The sequence below is a fragment of the Euprymna scolopes genome, chromosome 35, assembly GCF_053919585.1.
Source record: "Euprymna scolopes isolate OS-2025 chromosome 35, ASM5391958v1, whole genome shotgun sequence".
Classification (NCBI taxonomy): Eukaryota; Metazoa; Mollusca; class Cephalopoda; order Sepiida; family Sepiolidae; genus Euprymna; species Euprymna scolopes.
Genome location: NC_136516.1, coordinates 39,613,015 through 39,636,153, shown reverse-complemented (window position 1 = coordinate 39,636,153; position 23,139 = coordinate 39,613,015). Strand labels below are relative to the sequence as shown.

Sequence of the window (23,139 nt, the reverse complement as noted above, 5' to 3'; positions counted from 1 at the left end):
GGATGTTGTGGACACATTTGTGTATTTAGGTATCACAGAGATGACTCTCTGGATGCAAAGATACGTCTTTTCATCCAGAGGGCCAACACGGCATTTGGAACACTAAAAAAGCGGCTGTGGTGTGTTCGTGGCATCTCTGTCAAAGCCAAGATCAGTGTTTACTTGACCTGTATACTTTGTTTTGATTTACTCGTCTGAATGTTGGACAACACAACGTCGGCACTTTAAGCAACTCGAGAGATTCCATCAGAAATGCCTCGGGCGAATGTTAAATGTGAAGCGGTAGTCACTAACATCTGGCACGGATAATCTCAGGAAGGCTGAGTGTTTGAGCATCGGAGCAATGGTGATGAGAAACCGATTGCGTTGGGGAGGTCATGTTGTTCGAATGGAGGACGCGAAGCTGACTAAGCAGTTGTTTTACGGAGAGCTTAAGACTGGGAAACGTTCTCAACATCGACCAAAGAAGCGCTTCAAGGATTGCATAAAAGACGATCTTAAAGCTTTCAAGATTCCATGCTAAGATTGAGAACCAGGAGACCCTTGAAAAATGCCGGCCCGAATGGAGGAATGGAGTTAGAGGGGGATCTGAAATTTTTGCGACGGAAAGAATCGATCATACTGAACGCAAGAGAAACCTTCGGAAAGGCAATGTGTCGGTTTTGCCCATTGAATTGAACAGTTGGAAATGTGTGGCTTGTAACCGCGTGCTCCTCTCGGCTTTCATTAATCATAAAACCACAAAACCATAAAAAAAATAGGCCATGAGCAGAGGGAACAAAAAAATGGAAGCAGAAGTGAAACAAGTTTCAACACAACTTTGTCTGCCGTATACATGGCAAATTGTGCAAGTCAAATGATGGCCTGAAAAGTGATTTTCCGGGAGTGGTTTGGCTATCACTGACTACTAATCAGGAAAATATAATGAGGCTGGTGGGGAGCATTGGGATGGCTAACGTCTGTAAAGACGAAGCAATTTTCATAATACAGGGTGTTCCAAAAGTCTTGGGCACATTTTGACATTGAATATCTCTAGAACTAAAAAACACATCTGGTATATCTGGCATATTTTGGTATAGCCTTACAAAAAACTTAATGCATTTAGCTTTAAAATGGCACCGCTTTCATCTTACTACCATTCACAATTAAGCAGTTATGCGGTCTTGGAATGTGCCCAAGACTTTTGGAACACCCTGTACAATAATATATGTATTACATTATGTTAAGTATATTATATTAGATATGTGATGAGGCCCAAGTTTTGGAAGATAAGACAAATTGTGTTGATACGCATCAAGATAAAAAAAAAAGTGAGGCAACTGTATTTAAAATTTCAGTTTTTAGTTTCTTGTTTTTTATATTTTTTAATATTTATTAAAAAAACATTTTTCGCTGTTATATCATTATGCGTTTGTTAATAAAGCACAAAATTTATTTGTTTGCTCTCGACACCCGACAAGTTACACCTGATGTGTTTTTGTAAATGGGTCAACAAAAACTAATGCTTTATCTTCTCTTCTCTTCTCTATATAAATAAAATGAACTCATTTTTTCCCGTCGGATTTTGACCTTAATAGGATTAAAAATCAAGATATTTCATGCAAATATAATATGCACAAACGGCAGAACAATATCTGAGGTGTGTTATAGGCTTATTATTTCTCAAATTCCTCGATAATCTTAGATTTCTATACTTTTTCTGCTGAGAAGTCACGGCCAAAATCGGTTAAGATCAATGGAAGTGGTAAAATATTTTCTCTCTAATAAATTCCTCCTCCCCCTGCCACCACTTAACACCGTTTGGGGATCGTTCACAAGGAACAGTTGAGAAGAGAACACCGGTTTGGCTTCGTAGTTCTTTCATGTGAAGTTATTTAAAATCACTAAACTAAGCTGCAGTGCTCTGTGGCGTAGTGGTTAGCGTGCTGGACAATTCACATTATATTTTCACGTTCGCGCCGACCTACCGTAGTCGTTTTTTTTTTTTTTTTTTTTTTCCTAAACAACTGGAATGGACTTTTCTTGGTGGCCGAACTGTTAACGTTGCAGATGTTTTTTTTGTTTTTTTTCACACTTTATTTTCCTACTTTTACTCATGACTCCGGGTTTGATCCTTCCTACTTACCTACCATAACATTTTTTAAAACTCCCCCCCCCCGTCCCGGAAACAAACACTCGGGCAACGCCGGGTACCCCCGCTAGTTTATATAATAAATAAAAGAAAGACCCTGACAAAAAATCCAGTCAATCAATATACATATATTTTATTTATTTTTTTGCTAATGCCTTTCTCGGTGTCTATTATTATTATAAAAAAAATCCACCATTCGTTTTCAATATGAAAAACATATTTCAAAAATACATATATATCATTATCATCATTATGACTTATGTCCTGGTTATGACCTTAAACTATATCCGATGGTGAGGCCCCAGCTTGCAGGCTTTGGGGAGTGTGAAGCCACCTTTTAATTGCCATTGCTCCAAGGTCAACTTTGACCCGGAGTGGTAGTACCTATTAGGTTCCTAACTATGGGTTAAATAGAAACCGACTTGAAAAAAAAAAACAAGTATATTCTATTAAAAAAAAAACTTCTTTAAAATCACTGGATTTGGCATTAAATAAACTGAAAAGAGTTGCTATGCCATAAAACAACCAACCATTATCACTTATGTTCTATTATTTCGATTATTTGAATTACTGTCCTTATCTGTTATTGGTAATATATATATATATATATATATATATATATATATATATATATATATATATATCATAGACGACGAAACACGTGTCTGTGGATAATTATATTAAAAAAAAGCAATATATATGCTGCACCCCATCTGGGAGTACTAAATTGGTGAAAGGGAAAATTATTTGCATTTAGGTAAAAATGTACTTTTGTATAAATAATTCAATTTATTCAAAACGTATCACAAAGACAAAAAACAAATAAATAACATATATACTATAAAATGAAAATATGTAAGTATGAGAGTCCCATAAAAGCACGTTTTAAAATACAATAACTTAGATATAAATAGTTATTTTTAAATAATATTTCGTTGTAAATCTCCTTATCAAATGTATTGAGAGCAGCCATTCTTTTATCGATATTGTTAATGGACATACGGTTTTTGGTCCCTCGACAAAAGGAAGGTGGACCTGTAAATTCACCCTTGTCCATTTATCCGTTCATCTGTCCACACTTTTCTCAATAACTATGCTTTGGAATTTTTTTGAAATTTTGCACAAACATTAAACATGATATGAGTAAAAAAAGTAACATAACGTATTTTCCGAGAAAACTCCGGTTGCATCCTATGAGTGCCTTTTGGGTTAAAATGGCTAAAATTGACACTTTTGTGCTTATTAAAAAAAAATTGATGCTTTGGATTTTTATAAAACTTTCTGAAAAGTTGTAACTAATTAATTTCTATATAATTTTGTTTATCTATACTTTGTAATAACTTTTGTTTGTGCTATAGGAGCTTTTTATAGGTCTAATAAAAATATTCTATTTGTGGGACTGTTTTACCATATTTGTCCAAAATTTTCTGTCTATGTCTATTTAGCAGTTTTGCATGGTGCTGATCACAAATGTAAATATATTAAGGCCTTTGAGACTTTGGGGGCTAAATGGAGGGGGTAAAAATGATGGACTTAGTCATTTCTTTTTTTGCATGGTGCAAAACTCAAATTTACATATGTTAAGACCTAAAATTGCACCGTTTGTTCATTTTCACCAGGATTTGACGTCTGCTGGGGACTTTTTGGGGCTAAATGGCGAGGGGGTGCAAATGCTGAACTTAATTATTTTTTTTTTCATGCCTCGTTCACTGTGCACATTTCATTTGTTGCACGTGAGATCTAGTGAACGTTTAAAAGTTGAATCTCTGTTCATCTATCTGCTGTCTAAAAAAACACCTCGAAGATTACAACAAAAAAAGTTTCGACTAAGCAAAGAAATATATTAAATCTGTATTATTTCGATTATTCATATAACGTTTCGGTCGATGTTACCTCCGACCTTCTTTAGGCATATCTTGTCGAACTTGAGAATCTTAATGTCGAATTCGGAAACCTGTAAGAAATTTTGAACGGAACTGTCTATTTGGTGTGCGTGATAGCTTGCTTTCGTTCCATCAGCTATAACTGAATAAAAGTCCAAAGTAATTCCCAATTAAATTTTTAGTGCTGCACCCTCTCAGGATTGAACCATAAACCTCCAGAAGATTGTCACTGAGAGCTCATTATGTTCTTACTTTGATCTGGTGTGTCAACGTTAAAAACCATTAAAAAACAAAGAAAGAAAAGAAAACAGGATAAAGAATTATTCGTATTATTTTGAGTTTTTTTTTTTTTTTTTTTTTTTCAGACTACTGTTCTCATCTTGAGTGTTATTTTTTGAACGTTTCGGTCAATGTAATCTTCGACCTTCTTCAGGTGTATCTTGTCGACCTCTGGGATCTATCTGTCGACCTCTGCAATTTGCACAGGATTTTAAACGGAACTCTTTATTTAATCCATGGGGGCAAGGTGCTTTCCTTCTGTCAACCATGACTTTACAGAATCCATTCTGCCGTGATTCTGAAGGATTGGCCGACGTGGGAATTCTGGACTTTACTCTGTATTTCCTCGGTTTTATAAAGGAGTTTCTAACTTCGCGCCAGTTTATTATTTTCACATGAACTTATTACTTCTGGAACTTGACATGATTTTCATTGGTTGAATATACTTTGAATTGATATGTTCATGTAAAAACTTACTGGAGTCCATATTTGGAATAGAAACTTTTTATTTAATTTACGAGGGTAGCATATTGTCGTTTCATCAACCTTAATCCGTAATTATATTCTTATTATCGCCTGTACTAAGGATTGAACCTTAACCTTGAGAAAACGTTTGCCTTTCAACTGAATTTTATCAAATACTTTATCCAGTATGCCAGTCTCTAGTTTCTCTTACCTCCTACCGGTGTCTTGTACCATATTCCTGCAAATTAGTGAGTCCTGGATATGACCTTAAACTATATCCGATGGTGAGGCCCCACCTTGCGGGCCCTGGGGAGTGTGGAGCCACCCTTTAATTGCCATTTCTCCCAGGTCCACTCTGACCCGGATTGGTAGTACCTGTTAGGGTCCCAACTATGGGTTAAATAGAATCTGACTTATATACTCCATTAAAATCGTTCATCAAAATAACTAGATTCGGCATTAAATAACCTGAAAAAGGTCGATATGCCGAAAACAACCAACCAACCAGCAAATCAGTGATGTTATTTAACCATCTATATATATATATTAAGCTCACGTTCTCCTTTTAACATACAGCGCCTGATGTGGTCATCCATTCTGATACTGATCAGGCAAAATGTTGCTTAACTTCGGCGATCTAACGTCACATGATTATACCATATTGATTGATGCCTCCGTTCAGTCTCAAGAGACAATGGATACCCCCGTTTAAGAGTAGTTGCACGAGTAAATGTGAGGCAAGGGTTGCGCAAATCCTAGCCACACCTCTACTGAATCAGCACTGCTTGAGTTCAGTGGTAAGGACAAGTGCTAGACAACTGAAAATGATGCCGAGATAAGCAAAGAGCGCATACAGCACCTGGTATTTCCGAATGGTTACCGATTTTAGTACAGACCAGGCTCAACGTTGCTTAACTTCAGTGATCTAACAGGAACCGGTATGTCAATGGGATTATGCCGTGTATATATATATATTAGCAGGCTGCCCGGTGTTGCTCGGTCCTAAAGTACGCCAAAATATTATATTTTAATTAATGCAAAATTCTTACTTATTATAAAGAGAAATACTGTATGCATAAAAACGTAACGTTAAAACCCTATAAAAAATGAAGTAAAAAAAAAAAAAAAAAAAAAAAAACTAAAGGAACTAAAACATGTCCACGCGAGTATTGTTTTGTTTTTCTAAACAGTTCGCTTATTTTAAGTAAAAAAAAAAAAATACTCGAGCTGAAATCGAAATCAAAACCCAAAGACTGTGAGTCCAGTACGATAACCATTGGGCCGGTCTGACACTTCTTTAAAAAGTGTATTCAAACCTACTTATTTTTAACATAATGAATCTGTCATGTGAACCATTCACGCATGTGCATTTGTGGAACAGCAAACAGATACGAAACTGACGACCCCTACGTACAGTTTTCAATTTTGATCCCTTGAGAGCTCGTTTTGTCGAGTGAAAACAGATTAATAAGTTTTCCACATGGTTGAATATCCTATATACCAATTTTCAAGCTTGTAAATAAAAATCCATTGAGTATATAGGTTGAGAAGTGTCCTCAAACACACAGATTTACACTTTTATAGATATATATATATTAAGTGTAGAATTTTTTTTATTAACTAATACACGTGCCAGTGGAAACTACGATTGGAATAGACATTGATACCATTTTTAGTTACAAGGGAACTAGTACCGTTAGTCGCCATTATTCGCCGGTGTTTAACCTTAATGAGGAAAAGAAAAAACAAAGTTTAATTCACTGAGAAAAGTCCGATTTCGATCGAAATATTTGAATTTATTTTCCATTTAAAAAAATTAAAATAAATCCTCGGCACCGAAAATGGTTTCTTCAATGTTTTGAATGTCTTCATATCTTCTGAGTCTTTAAAATGATATGCATCATTTGGACGACTGTTTTTTTTTTCTTGGATGTTATTCTACTAACGCTTTGGCCGATGTGACCTCCAACCTTCTTCAAGCATATTTTGTCGAACCCTGGAAATCTTCATGATGGACACAGAAATCTGTACGAAATTTCAAACGGAGGTCTTTATTTGATCCACGAGGCTAGATTGTTCTCGTCCCATCAGCCAGGATTGAATAGAAGTCATAAGTAATTTATAATTACATTCTTCGTATCATTCGTAGCAAGTATTGAACCTTCAACGTTCAACACAATCTCACTGAAAACTGAATATTAGTTTACTCTTTTTTATTCCTTGTGTCAAAGTGAAAAATACAACAACAAAAAAATTAAAAAACAAAGGACTATTTAAAAGATACGCCTGATGTGTTTTGTGGAAATGGGTCAATGATAATAAATAAAAGAAAGACCCTGACGAAAATTCAGTCGATCAATATATTTTTATTTGCTTATTTCTTTCTCGGTACCTGTTATTACGATCAATATTACACCATATATATATATATATATATATATATATATATATATATATATAAGAAGGCTACAGATATGCAGGGAACCTGCTGTTGTATTAGCGTGACATATGAAAAAAAATATGGTCAAACGAAAAATTCTTTGGTCAAGTTTGAAAAAGAGATATATTCTCGAAATATTAAGACATCCACCATCTCGGTTATATACGAGGGGTGTACAATAGGTAATGCCTCTGAACCACTTCCTATAGGAGTAGAGCAACGAAACTTGGCACAGTTATTAGTCTTTCTCTACATAGGAACCACCCAGAGTTATGCATTTCTCCCATCGTTTAATGCAGCTCTGGAGACCGTTTTTGTAGAACACCCCAGGTTGGTCCTCCAACCACGATGTGACTTCATAAATCAAGGGTGCATCATCTTGGAAACACTTTCCCTTCAAAAACAACTTCATGGCTGGGAAGATGTGAAAGTCAGAGGGCGCAAGGTCAGAAGAGTAGGGAGGATGGGGAAGGATTTCATAACCGCACGCCCGTACTTCTGATCTGGCGACATGCGAGTTGTGGACCGGAGCGTTGTCCTGCAGGAGGAGGGTACATTTGCTAATCTTGCCCGGCCTCTTAATTTTAATAGCTTCCCTTAATTTCCTCAAAAGTGAAGCATAATAGGCTCCTGTAATTGTGGTACCCTTTACCAGGAAATCTGTCATCACTACTCCGTCCTGGTCCCAAAAGACTGTGAGCATGACCTTGCCAGCGGGAGGGTTGCACCCTTGCCTTCTTTGGAGGGTGTGAGTTCAAGTGCTTCCACTGCATTGACTGGGCTTCGGTCTCTGGATCATAGTGATGGACCCAGGTTTAATCCTGTGTAACCAGTCTTTTGAAAAAATTTTGACTCATCCTCTTGGCACGTCTCCAAATTCATCCACGAGCACTCGATGTGTTCTTGCTTCTGGAATGGTTTGAGCAACCTGGGAATCCATCTGACAGATACCTTATGCATATGCAAATGGTCATGAATGATAGTTTCCACAGACCTTGTACTAATCTTGACATCTTGGGCTATTTGGCGAATAGTAATGCGCTGATCTTCCAAAATGGCAACCTTAACTTGACGGACAGATGCCTCATCAATGGCAGAAGGGGGGCGACCAGGTCTGGGAGCTGTTTCCACAGACTTCCGGTCATGTTTGAATTCACGATATCAGCGTTTTACAAGGTCATATGATTGGGTATTATCACTATAAGTTTCTTTCATTTCATCAAAAGTCTCCTGTGGTGTGCGTCCTTTCAAATACAAAAACCAGATTACTGCTCGACATTCAACAGGCTCCTTTCACACCTGACTCAGTTTAAACACCTGTAAAACAGAAACCATAATTAGATCAGAGCTGTAATTTGCCACATAACCCCTAGAGATATAAATCATTGCACATGCAAAATTTCAGCTAGATCAGACAACTGGAAGTGGGTCAGGGGCATTACTTATTGCACGCCTCTCGTAAAAGTAAGTTCATATTTATTGATTTGCATTGCGATTATGCTGAAAAATAAATTTGATATAAGAAGTTAAATAAAATAACAAAACAAATAAAACCTTTCGTTTGTCCATTTTTGTTTATATGTAACGCCGATACAACAACCGGTTCCCTGCATTGCTATAGCCTTCTTATATTTTTCCATATCTATTTACCAGCTTCAAGCAAACTACCTTTCTTTATCTATCTATCTATATATCTATAAAAAGTGAACGTGTCTGTGTGTCTGTCTGTGTGTGTACATTTCCCTACGCAATAACTCTGTCAATTTTAAGTCTACAGACTCTGAATTTTATATACAGGATACTGACATTTAGGAATATCTTAGTATCTTAGTAATTGGTTTTCGGCCAGAAATTTGGCTGTTAAGGGGTCAATGTTCAACGATTTGACCTTTGAGAACTCTACCGAACTCCTCCGACAATTTTTGGTCTAAACACTTGAAATTGTAGATATAGGTTTTTTGAACATGGATCTAACTTAATAACTTGATTTGAGCCCAAAACAATAAATGTTAAGGGGTCATAATAGGGGTCAAAGTTTTAAAAAATGTACCGCTTTTTTTCTTTTTTTTTTTTTTTTTTGCTCAGCATACACCTCCAAACACCCGAACAACGCCGGGCTAAAATGCTAGTATATATAAAATTAAATGAGATATGGTGCTACGAAATTATATAGTAGAACCCCGAGATACGGCATTAAAAATTAGTAACAAAATACAGTACAGTATATAATACACATGCATATAAATCAAATAACATTATAAATAACACCGTAAGGCGGGGCAAATACCGTAACCAGGGGCCGGAAAACCTCGTATTCCACATCGTAACCTGAAAACAAACACGCATTCTATGACCACCGTATCCCTGGGTTCTACTGTATCTCCTAGTGGGCGGTGAATCCACCGTTTTTTTTTTTAAATTTTCGGAAAGGTGTTTTATATACTCTATAATAAGTAAGAGTTTTTTTTTATTCTTATGATTTTGCGAACGTTTCTGTTTCCTTTGCCTTATCCTTTTTATTCTAAGGAAAAAATAAACTTCTCAAACTGTTTTTGCTTTTATTTAAGGTACACATATCTATCTCTGGTGAGTTGTTTGATGAATTTCCGCTATTCAACGGAACACGTGTAAGACCTACTACATTAACATATGAAGAAAATGCTATGAGTAACGATTACTAAACAACCACCTTACATTCATTAACCGGAACTAGTGTAGTAGATGACTCCGCCAAGTATAGGTCTTGATAACTTTTAATCACGTGATTACGGTGTAAGACCAGATCAATTAACATATCTCACAAGGACCACTTGTTATGGAGTTAGTACAAAAACGCGAACCGGGAATGAAAAGAAATAAAATAAAAATTAAAACAAATTCCGTTGCGCTATTATTTTTTTTTTTTTTTTCAATTTTGAAAAATTTCACGTGCAATTGTGATTTTTGGGACACTTGTTGAGTAAACACGTGAGTAAATAAATTCAGTTGTGATGTAATCGTGATTTTTCGTACTTTTTTCGTTTGTTGGCTTCTCTGCTAAATACCCTTTAATTTCGTTTCATTTCCGGTTCGTGTTTTTGTATTGACTCCATAACAAGCGGTTCTTGTAAGGTGTACTAATTTTTCTTGTCTTACACCGTAATCACGTGATTAAAATTTCTCAAGACCAATAGCAGACTATACTGACGTAGACATCTGCTACATGAATCCCCATTAACTCTTATCCACGTTTTTTTTTTTTACATAGGAGTCACCACTTATAAAGTAGTGACTTCTATGTAAAAAAAAAAAAAATAATAATAAATAAATCTTCTGGTTTTGAAATCTTTACTGAAAACACACACACACGCACACACACACAAACACACATACATATATATCATTTGTTATTGAAATAATTATTTAAAAAATTTTACATGCCTAAAATTAAGTTATGCACGTAAAAATATTTTTAAAAATATTTACATAATAAAATTAATTACAAGCAATACGTCCAAAAAAATGTGGGGCGACTAAAATGCAAACAAAGAGAAGATAACCTCTTTCTTTTAAGCTCTCAAGAAGTGAAAAAAAAATACCACGGAATCGCTTATAAAATAAATAAATAAACAATCCTATATATATATATATATATATATATATATATATATATATATATATATATATATATATATATATATAATATATATACACACACACACACACAAAGGGTGTCCGTAAAGTTACTATACAGTCTTATTGTTTTATTGTATTATATTTGTATTAATAGTTAATATATTACAGGGTGTCTGTATAGTAACTTTACGGACACCATATATATATATTGTGTACACAAACTTTTAGATAAGACAAGTCATTGGTACCGTCGGTTTCAAACCCGATAATTAGGACCGTTTTAGATATCCATATCATGCTCTCTTCAGCCAATACTCGTCTATTTTATAACCGGAAGTGGAAATATATATACATCACGAGTTCACGGTTAACTCTCGTTTTGTGAAAAAAAAAAAAAAAAAAAAAATTATCGGATGGTGATGATTTTAAGTTTAAAACTAAATTTTGTTAAATTTAAAATCTAATTTCAATTAAAATTTTCTTTGTAAATACGGAAGTAAGAACCAACTTATGGTGGCTAATATTAGCAAAAGAATATCAAGACTTTCTTTGAACGTCGAAGTGTTCGAACAAGCAGCGCCATATTATAATGAGGCACTGCATAAAAGTGTATTCAGTAGAAAAATAAAATTCCAACAGACTCAGGATCAAAAAGATAAATATGAAATAAAAATAGGAGACGGAATATAATTTGGTTCTTAGTTCCGTTCTCACTTAATACAAAAACTGGAGTAGGACATTTTTTTCTTAAGACTTCTGGATAAGCATTTCCCAGAAAAGCACAGGCTGCACAAAATCTGTAATAGGAACACTGTGAAAGTAAGTTACTCGACAGCACCATCGATCAAGTCTATAATGTCATAATAGGAAAGATAGTCAACTCAGGACCAAAAATAAGTGCCCATTGGGGGGGGGGCAACTGTAAAGCTGAATCCCTTGTTTATGAAACTACAATAGCGGACCAATCGACAAGCATACCGGAAAATATATCGGCATGACACAAGGCCCATTTAAGCAAAGATATTATGCGCATATGAGCTCCTTTAGAGCTTAAACAAGGATAAAAATAGCATTAGCAACCCGGGTGTGGGAGCCTAAAGAAAAAGGTACACCTTTTTCCATCAAGTGTAACGTGAACCGACATCGTGCTGCCCAACTCCCCACATAGTACCCCTGTAGCTTATGTCCCTGATAGTAGCACCCTACATCAAAGTGGGAATGTGCCTTGTTTGGGGTGAAAATATAATAAAAAAATAAATAAATAAAAATAAATGGAGAAAAATCGAACATAAACCAGCATACGCCCCGGAATTAAACCAATGCTCACTTTGTCATGTGGAAAAAATACAACATCCTACGGGCAATTCATGACCCAGAAATAAGATGTTTAAATGTGAGGAGTGTATATTTGAAAACTATCGTAGCCCCGACGCACGCGCGTCGAATCTACTCCAAAACAAAATAATGGCGCGCTGCCTCAATAGTAAAACCCAGTTGCGCGCGCGTGGATGTATAAACATCGTTTCAGCTGTGCGTACATTTTCTTTGCACGCCCACGCAAATTCGGTAAAACGAAATTTCAGTTATTCGTGCGGACGCCATCTAAGGCATCTTACGTCATAAGAATGTTATTCTTTTCATCCAATCAGATTACAAGGAAAGGAAATTTAAAAAAAATGTTTTTTTTTCTGAATGCCTCCCTGAAGCTGGTCGGACAAGTATAAAAAGGGCATTAAAGGACATTACCCGAAAGTACTTCCTTTAAACTCCTCGGCCTAACGTTTACAGGGAACATGAACTGGAATAAATACATTGAGAACATTGCCAAGGCTGCCGCAAAGAAGGCGGGCTCTCTCTACCATGCTAGAAAGCTACTCATGCCTGAAAGTATCCTGTACCTCTATAAGGCTACCATTCGCCCATGTATGGAGTACTGTTGTCACATTTGGGCTTGTGCATCTGCTACTTGTCTCTCACTCCTTGACAGGGTTCAAAAGAGTATCGCTAACCTGATACGTCCTGAACTGTCATCTAAACTTCAACCGCTGTCCCATCGACGAAATTTTGCATCCCTATGTCTGTTCTACAAGTACTTTAATGGAGAATGCTCTGACGAACTACAAGCACTTGTACCCCCTCAACGTAAATACCCCCGACAAACCCGACAAGTAGCTAAATTCCACCCCTTCACAGTAGAGATCCCTAGGTGTAAGAAAGTATTTTACTACAATAGTTTCTTCCCCAGAACAGCTAGACTTTAGAACTCCCTTCCGGGATTCTGCTTTCCCAACTGTACTGACATGCAGAAGCTCAAATGTAATGTGAACAAACATCTTGCTACTCATCTCCCTTCATAATACCCCTACAACTTATGACCCCGATAGTAGCCCCCTAGTCTTAAATGGCACTGTGCCTTGTTTGGGGTGAAAATTGAATAATAAAAAAAAAATATTTATGAAAGAGAAAAAGCCTCTTAAGTACAACGCAACGTTGAGAGTTAAGAGTGCCGACCTTTTATTTTTCCTTTTTTCTCTGCTTAAAAAATAAGCAAACGTTTCGTCGAGGGAGAAACACAAATACGACTTTGACGTCGTTTGTGTTTAATTCAAAAGAATTTACGTGACTAAAATAGGAATTAATTCCTTGAAAAAAATATCACTTGGTCACAAAAAACACTATAGAAAATTTTTCACATCCATTAGGCTAATATACATTGTGTAACTTGAATTAGAAAAAAAATATGATTATATTATAACACTAGCAGGTCGTCAGGCGTTGCCAGGTCATAAAATATGCATACAGAACCATAGGTATTAAACGTAACGTTAAATTCCTTAAAAAAATGAAGTAAAAAAAAAAAAAAAAAGCGGAAAGAAGCTGGGACGTGTGCATGTATGTATTATGTTTCTTTTTCTAAATAGTTCACTTCTTATAAGAAAAAAAAAATACTCGAGCTGAGATAAAAACCAAAATCTAAAGACAGTGAGTCAAGTACGATAACCATACGACCAGCATGACAGGATCTTTAAAAAGTGTTTTCAAGCCTACATATTCTTAACATAAGTAATATGCCATGTGAACGATTCATGCATGCGCATTCATGAAACAGTTGACAAACAGATAAAAATCCGATGACTCTCCCCACTATGTACCAATTTTCGAATTTTGATCCTTTAGCAGCCTTTTTCTGTATGAAAACCGATTACAAAAGTTTTCCATATGTCTGAATACACTATATACAAAATTTCAAGTCTGTAGATCCAAAGTTTGCTGAGTATATAAGATTGATAAATGTCCTCACACACACACACACACACATTCTCACTTCTTTTATATATACAGTATAACCCCGGGATACGTATTAAAAGTTAGTAACAAAATACAGTACAGTATGTAATACACATAACATTATAAATAACACCGTAAGGTGGGGCAAATACCGTAATCAGGGGCCGGAAAAACATAATATTGCACATAGTAACCAGAAAAAAAAAACGTATCTTTGGGCCACCGTATCCTGGGGTTCTACTGTGTATAGATAGACAGATTAGCTAAGCATATATAATTAGGTTAATATCGATTTTTTTAACCCAATATGATTTTTATTTCTAATTTTCGAATAATATTTTGTCTAACCTTTTGCCGGCTGTATGCAGTCAATTATCGATGTTGTGCTATGAATTATAAAATAAAAATAGTTAACAGCATTTTAGAATGAGATGGTAATACCTGGGAGGATACTTTTATGATTAATGGACATATATATTACCTTCCAAGGAAAAAGTAATGCATGGTCTCATGACAACAGATACTACACTATTTGCTCTCTCTCTCTCAATTAAGCATTTAAAGATAATGCAGGGTGGAACGCTAAAATTGTCGTCATAGAAAAGACATGATTCCATTTCCGTTTGATGAAAACCGGTTTTCTTTTTTTGATGCAGACCATCTACTAAGTGGCCAGTTGTGTACAAATCTCAAGAGTGATAGACGTCTTCTCTCATGTCTGAAAGTGACCACAATGTTCGACGAGCGAGATCAGAGATTCACCGCTGTACAACTTGTGTTCTCAACCGATCCAAGTTATGAAAACAGGACCATTGCTGGCACCCTCAAAATGCAGCAGTTGATTGCCACGGATAACAGGGGTGTGCCCAACGTGATGAAAACAAAGTTTCCGGTTACAGTTATGGCCTTTGGTGTGGTTTCAAGTGAGGGCCACATCTTAACACCTCACATCTTCAAAGTTGGCTTGAAAGTCAACACCAAAGTGTACCGGATGTGCTGAAGAGTATGGTGATCCCTTAGTGCAATCAAGTGGCCACAGGCAACCCTTGGGTGTAGCAGCAGGACTCAGCACTAGCCAACAAGTCCAAAGAGACCCAGGCTTGGCTTCAGAAGGAATACTACGACTTTATACCCTTCTCTCACTGCCCCCCCTCCTTCTCTAACCTGAACCTACTAGACTACTTCGTTCGGTCGTATGTCAAGAATATCACCAACATGACCTCCCACAGCACCAAAGCCAGTCTGATTGCCATCATATGCTGAGATTTGTCAAGCTCCTGCTGGCGCTTATGAAAAAGGCATGGAGTTCCAGATCCGTATCAAGGCGGTGATTGAGGCTGAAGGTGGCTACATTAAATAGTTGTCAGCTCTACTACCTAATCAAGTTACCTGAATTGATTTTTTTCAATAAAAGTTTTAAAAATTTAGCTGTAGTATTGTTTTTTTCAGGGTGACACTTTATTGTTCCACCCTGGAATCCATTTCTATCTCTGCATAAAACTATACAAAACTTCCCAAAACTGACTGTCTGTTGAACACAACACCGCTTGGCTGCTTTTGGACTGACTATGCCCTGATCATTATCAAGTCCAATGCAAATAAATTCTTGTTGAGCCACCCTCTTGAAGAATCAATTTCTGCCTAGCATCATAATCAATCACCACGATATTGTTTAACCGCCCACCTAACACTTTCTTTTACTGAGGAGGCACCACTTATCAAGACCCGCAGGCCACTCAAGGATAACGGTTATTTAACTCTTATCCTTGATAAAGGGCGACACTTTAGTAAAAGAAATTGAACAGTAAAAGATAGAGAATAGAAGTAAGAGTGCAGTTTCAGCTTCAGACAGACAGATATCAAATCTCCACGAATTCTCGTCACCTGTGTTGCAGTCTTAGACTACAACACATGTGACGAGAACTCGAACTTGTATCGGATACATTATCGAAAAAAATACACAAAGAGAAGGTAATTAACAAGAAACTCTATTAGCAGAAATTACAGAAGTTATGAGTTGATAGTAGTAGCTTCCTCACTTCTGATTGGTCATAACGATTCTATTCATGGAGTCAGGAAGAGTTCATACAGTGATGGTATAAGGTAGGTCACCACAGTATAAGCATAATTAAGTCCGAAATTGACAATGTATATTGTGTTATTTATGATATACATCTCACCTGTCTGTTTAAATGTATGTATGTATGTATGTATGTATGGATGGATGCATGTATGTATGTAAGGGCGAATGAACTCTTTTTCTGGGTCAACGGACAACTAGCACCGTGTATATTTGTGTGTGTATATGTGTATTGGGGTGGAGAGGGCTCCCGTAAGCCGTGGTGAAGGCAACCTTTCTGGGAGAAGCAAATCTCTGATTTAAAAAAAAACATAAAGCGGAAGACCAGTACCCGCATTAAGCTGGTCTGCAGTTTAATTTGTTGCTGGCTATCTTGCTCTTGCTTGTTGCTGGCTCTCAACATTTTGAACCGAGAGACAGACTTAGCTGTCGTACAAAGCTAAGACTCTGTAACATCATCTTTGTATAGATACTCCCTCAGGCATTTGGGCTCATGGATTTTAAATGTCTGAGGGAGTGGCACTCGTCTGACAAGACGTTGCAATCATCATGTATGTATTTATATCTAAAACTTTCGAAATAGGTGACGGATTTTCACGATATCGGTATCATTTTAAAGTGCGACCCTTCTGACGACAAATATCGGAAAATTGGCCCAAAACATTAATTCCTTCATCCTCAACTGGGCACTTTTCTACAAGGATAGGTCGCTTTTTTTTCGCCGATATTTTCGAAAGTCATCAGCTCTTTTGGATTGACTTCCGGTTTTTTTTTCATGTTGTTTTCCTCCTTCGCAGTACGGGTTTGAGCTTGTCGGTCTATCACTTTTTTTTTTCACAACACATACCTCAAAACACCCGGGCAACGCCGGGCACTCAGGCTAGTTAAAATATATAGTACAAAAGCTTTAGAGAAGTAAACGTTGATTAAGTCAGCTTTGGTCTATTAATAGATGTTATATATGTGTTTAGTTGTAATGTTTTGTGAATTAATTGCTATCAATTGTATAACCTCGCATATAAAAATAGATAAAATACTTATCCAACGCACACAACTACAAGCTTTGTGGCTGTCGGTTCAAATTCTAGTATAGTCAGTGCTACACTAATGAGCCATAGTGCAATAGTGCATCAGAACATGTGAATAACTATCTCATTATTTATGACTAACAGTATAGTTATATACTCCAAATATTTATTCTTCATGCAAAACAGCTCCTCCTCCAGCATGTTAAAATTTCAGTACATTTTTACAGATCCGTTAATATCCATACCGTCTCTTTTTGTGCTTATACTCGTCAGAAAAAAAAAAGTAGAAATACTTTGCTTAGATACAGAAACTACATGACAATATAATGCTTGCATGAAAAATATGCATTTGGATCTTGGAATGTAAGTATACTGTTATCTATAATATAGAAGCGAAATTGTGTGTGTGTGTTTTTGTTTGTTTGTTTTTTTGTATGTCCGCCAAAGGATTTTTTAGGGGGGGGGTCACTGATTCTTATAACTTTTTATATACTTTCTAGATTATAATATCTCCGATTTACGAAACGAAGTCGCGTCTATCTTTTATTTCAGCGACTTTTATGTTACAAAATTCTTGCTGTGATTTCATTTCTCTATGGCGTGATGTTTGATCTAGAAAACCAGACGTTGACGTTCGTTTAACCACCTGCTTTTTTTAAACCGTTTAATTTCAACCATCCTCACGTCTATGCTATCTTAGCATCGTGGTAAGTTATCAGGCTTTCTGTTCCGACTTTGCCTCAAGGCTTCAGGTTCGAGCCTACCTCCCTACTAAATCTTTTTTTTTCTTTTCCACCTACAAACACCCGGGCAACGCCGGGCACCACTCCTAGTTCTTTTATGTGTGCTCTGTTGTTATATTTAACACACGTTGAGCTTCTAAACAAAAAGAATTGCTATATACAATGAATGAAATATATTGCTAATACAATGAATGAAATAAATTGCTATATACAATGAATGAAATAAATTGCTATATACAATGAATGAAATAAATTGCTATATACAATGAATGAAATAAATTGCTATATACAATGAATGAAATAAATTGCTATATACAATGAATGAAATATATTGCTAATACAATGAATGAAATAAATTGCTATATACAATGAATGAAATAAATTGCTAATACAATGAATGAAATAAATTGCTATATACAATGAATGAAATAAATTGCTATATACAATGAATGAAATAAATTGCTATATACAATGAATGAAATAAATTGCTATATACAATGAATGAAATATAATAGGAAAACAGTTTACCAAAACAAAATATATATAATACAGAATATCAACCGTATTATTTTTAGATAGGATTTTCAAGTTAAATGTTTACGTTATCTTTTGTTTATTGATTTTTTAGGTGAAAGTACAGAATAGTTACAAAACGCCTTCCCCTCCCCGCCTAAAGGATGGGCTAAATAATAACGTTATTATTTCAGCACGGTCCGTATTTTACATAAGTACCAAAAATAGCAAGCTGTTTTTGATATCATGAATCGTAATGGATTTCCCTGTGATTGGATGCTGTATTTCTATTTGGACATGTCATGAAAACATATGGGGAGGGGGGAAGGCTTAGAGAAGCAAACGTTGATTAAGTCAGCTTTGGTATAATAATCGGGGTTGTAGATATGTTTTAGTAGTTAAATATTTTGCGAATTAATTGCTATCAATTGTAGAACTCTACATCTAAGAAAAAATAGTAAGTTTTTCTTTATACCATGAGTTGTAATGCATTTTCGTGTAGTGTATTTGGTAGTGTTTGTTTTTGTGTTTTTCGTTGTTGCTGTTTTTGTTGTTTCTTTTTTAGGGAAAATGCTTTCGAGAAACAAACGTTGATTAAGTCAGCTTTGGTATAATAATGACGTCTGTAAATGTGTGTTCGTTGTTGTAATGTCTTGTGAATTGAGACCCATTATATAACCGCCCCCCCCATCAAAATGGACTGCTCTGTGTTGTATTCCTGTTTGTTGACGTAACGAAAACATGTGTGTGGGGGGAAGCTTTAGAGAAATAAACGTTGATTAACCCGTTAACGCCCAGAAGGACCGTATGGTCCTCTTTCAAAAAAAAAAAAAAAAAACGTGAACACATTGCAGAGGGTGCTGAGGCTGTTTATTACGCCTCTAATAAGTTTTGTGGCGTCATTTAATACTACACAGCTGGTCGCACACGCTTCAGTCAGCTGTTGGACAGCCGTAAGTGTGCGTGCGTTCGTACGTTACTTACTTAACTGCGAAAGTGTACACATTTACGTCATTATGGCTGCTAACCAAGGGGAGATAACTATTTTAATAAATTGTATATGATAGATATGTTCTTGCAGAAGGCACTTACACCTGTTTTTGTGAGTTAACTTATTTGGTGCTGATTCATTTTTTGTGTCATATGACGGATAGGACCATGCGGTCCTCTTTCATTATTATTGTTATTAATAAAATTTTTAGTAAAAACTGTGGTACTAGTGCACTTATTGATCCGTGCTGGAATAATAGCGTTATTATTTAGAAAACCATTCTTAACATAGGGCGAGGAGGGTGTTTTGTACTTATTCTGTACTTTAACCTTAAATTTAATAATAAAAATAAAACCCAGATATTATAAAACTTTAATTAAACTTGAAAATATTATTTTTAAAAATAGCGCGGATCAATAAGTGCACTAGCACCAGAATTGTGTTCGGGTTGTTTTTTTTTACACTTTCTGGATTAGAAAATGCAATTTTTTAAGTTTCTCAAAATAACTCTGGCGTTAAAGGGTTGAGTCAGCTTTGGTATAATATGGCTGCTTTAGCTGTGTATTAGTTGTTGTAATGTCTTGTCAATCAATTGCGACTAATTGTATAACTTTAGCAGGAACTGGCAGGTCGGACTGCGAAAAAGGAAGAAAGAAAGGAAAGTTCTTTTGAGGCCGTCGTCGATCAGTCAGTACTGTGTCGTCCCCAACTAATCCGGTTAAGCAGAGAATGATGTAGCAGGTACAGGAAATATTTTCTCTGATGAATCAATGCCCCCACCCCTTCAACCTCTGAGTTCTTCGGTCACAGGCTTACCTATTAGCTAACAGGGCGCATTGATTCATCTGCTCTCTAAAAAGTCTTGAGGGAACATCAGTCAGTCAGAACCGGATCTTCAACCTAGCAACACCTATCCTCTCTCGCCCCCCTGTCCACCGGACATCTTGCTGTAGCATTGACGGCCTTCACTTGGAGACAAGTCCTGGATATGACCATAAACTATATCCGATGGTGAGGCCCCAGCTTGCGGGCTTTGGGGAGTGTGGAGCCACCCTTTAATTGCCATTGCTCCCAGGTCAACTCTGACCCGGAGTGGTAGTACCTATTAGGGTCCCAACTATGGGTTAAATAGAAACCGACTTGAAAAAAACAAGTATATTCTATTTAAAAAAAACTTCTTTAAAATCACTGGATTTGACATTAAATAAACAGAAAAGGTTTGATATACCATAAAACAAAAACAACCAACCAATCAACCAACCAACCATTATCACTTATGTTCTATTATTTCGATTATTCGAATTACTTATCTGTTATTTGTAATATATATATATATATATATATATATATATATATATATATATATATATATATATATATATATCGTAGACGACGAAACACGTGTCAATGGATAATTATATTTAAAAAAAAAAAAACTATATATGCTGCACCCCATTTGGGAGTACCAAATTGGTGAAAGGGAAAATTATTCGCATTTAGGTAAAAATGTACTTTTGTATAAATAATTCAATTTATTAAAAAAAAAAATATACTCTATTAAAAATTTGTTCCTCAAAATCACTGGATTCGGCATTAAATAGCCTAAAAAAGGGTTGAGATGCCGTAAAAAAAAACAAAAAAAAAAACAACCAACCAGCCTCCATTTGGAGACAACAACAGTACTGACTGACCGACGACGACCTCAAAAGAAATTTCCATTTCCTTCTTCCTTTTTTGCAGTCAGACCTGCCAGTTCTTGCTACAAATAAAATGTTCGTCATTGTTAAAAAGATGTTTGTTGTTCTTTTGTGCAGTGTTCTTTAAACATATTTTATTAGGAAGGTAAAACAATTACCTCCCCTAAATAACCATCACCATCAGTAAAATGAATCGTAGTGGATTGTTTGTATTCCTCTTTCGTGAAAATGTATAGGAAAAAAAGCTTTACAGAAATAAACGTTGATTAAGTCAGCTTTTGGAAAAGTCGTGGTTGTGTCTCACTTGTTACAATGTCTTCCACTCCTCCCCCATCACCACGTCAAATGGATAGTAGTGGATTGTCTCGTGATCGTTGTTGTGCTGGCCCCTTTCGCCGTGAAATCTCTTCCACCAAGATAAAATGTTGGTCTCTTTGATTTTTAGATTCCTTCTCGAATGGTCAAAATTCAAATTCTTCCATCTGTCCGGAATTCTGTTTAGGTAGGTACAAGAATTTCGTTAATATTTGCGCTCGTGTTTTGACCCGTGAAGGTGCCCTTTTTTTCTCTCTGATGACTGGATTAATAATTTGAAAGAGTCAAGAAAACGTTAAAAAAAATACATTTTTATAAACAACTAAAAGAGGGCACCTTTCTCGTACCTTGCTTCTGTATGTATGTATGTATGTATGTATGTATGTATGTATGTATGTATGGCTTGGTTGTTTTTTTTACGGCATATCAACCCTTTCCAGGTTATTTAATGCCGAATCTGGTGATTTTGGAGAACGATTTTTTAATATAGTGTATTTGTTTTTTAAGTCGTATTCTATTTAACCCATAGTTGGGACCCTAACAGGTGCTACCACTCCGGGTCAGAGTGGACCTGGGAGCAATGGCAATTAAAGGGTGGCTCCACACTCCCCAAGGCCTGCAAGCTGGGGCCTCACTATCGGATATAGTTTAAGGTCATATCCAGGACCTGTATGTATGTATGTATGTATGTATATATGTATGTATGTGTGGCATAATCACGTTGACACACCGGTTTTCGTCAGATCACCGAAGTTAAGCAATGTTGAGCCTGGCTAGTATCAGATGTATGTATGTATATTATATTATCAGATGGATGACCATTTGGGAATTCTAGGTGCTATATGTGCTTTCCGCTTATCTCGGCATTGTTTCCAGTCGTCCTGAACCTCCACTTGCCACTGGTATTCAACAATGTCGACTCAGGAGACGTGTGGTTGAAGATTGCGCAACCCTTACCACAAAAAATTTCACACACAGGTACCCTTACAGTGGGTATCCATAGTCTGTCAAGACTGAAGAAAGCCTTGATATATGTATGCATTAGTGATGGGACGATTTCAATATTTTTCCTGATTATTGATTATTGATCCAATTATTGATTATGATTCTTTTACAATGTTTAAATATTTAGCAATTTAAAAAAAAAATTTTTTTTTTTAGGGCGGAAGTCGGATTGCCGTAAATACCTGTGTAATAGATGCTTATATTTTTTGGGAAACGTAAAAATTCATTTATGGGTAAGGGGGTGGGAGTGGGGGCTATAGGTTTTAGTTTTGCTGATAGTTCAAAATTATTTAATTATTAGTACCAATAATGGAACATTAAGTCCTAAACACAGACAAAAAAGACGATTGAAAGAATCGTTTTTGGCATCGGAAAATTGGCAAAGATTTTTCCGATACCGATTCCAATACCCCCCTCAAACATTTTGATTCTGATTAATCATCCCAACACTAGTGTGTATATGCATGTTTATATATATATATATATATATATATATATATATATAATGTAAATGTGTGTATATGTGTATGTATGCATGCATCTATGTGCAATAGAATTCTAGATTCCAGTAACCTGGTCTTTATCCACTTCTAAAAAAAAAAAGAATCAAACACTTGACCTGACTGACCCTTTTTCTAGGTATGAACAACTAAATATAGTGCTATG

The 23,139-nt window shown here is 36.0% G+C and overlaps 1 protein-coding gene across 3 annotated transcripts in view; it reads left to right on the top strand.

Moving 5' to 3' along the window:
- LOC145259828 (uncharacterized) overlaps positions 1-23,139 on the top strand; it is a 299,932-nt gene that overhangs the window by 102,816 nt on the left and 173,977 nt on the right. Inside the window, exon 2 of one of the 3 annotated variants that reach the window (XM_080117652.1) lies at positions 21,599-21,655. The exons of 1 other annotated variant lie outside the window; for it this stretch is intronic. In XM_080117652.1, the coding sequence (XP_079973778.1) occupies positions 21,599-21,655 (57 nt within the window). Of the gene's footprint in view, positions 1-21,598 lie in introns of all 3 variants that reach the window. One more of the 3 variants, XM_080117651.1, reaches the window with a different exon arrangement.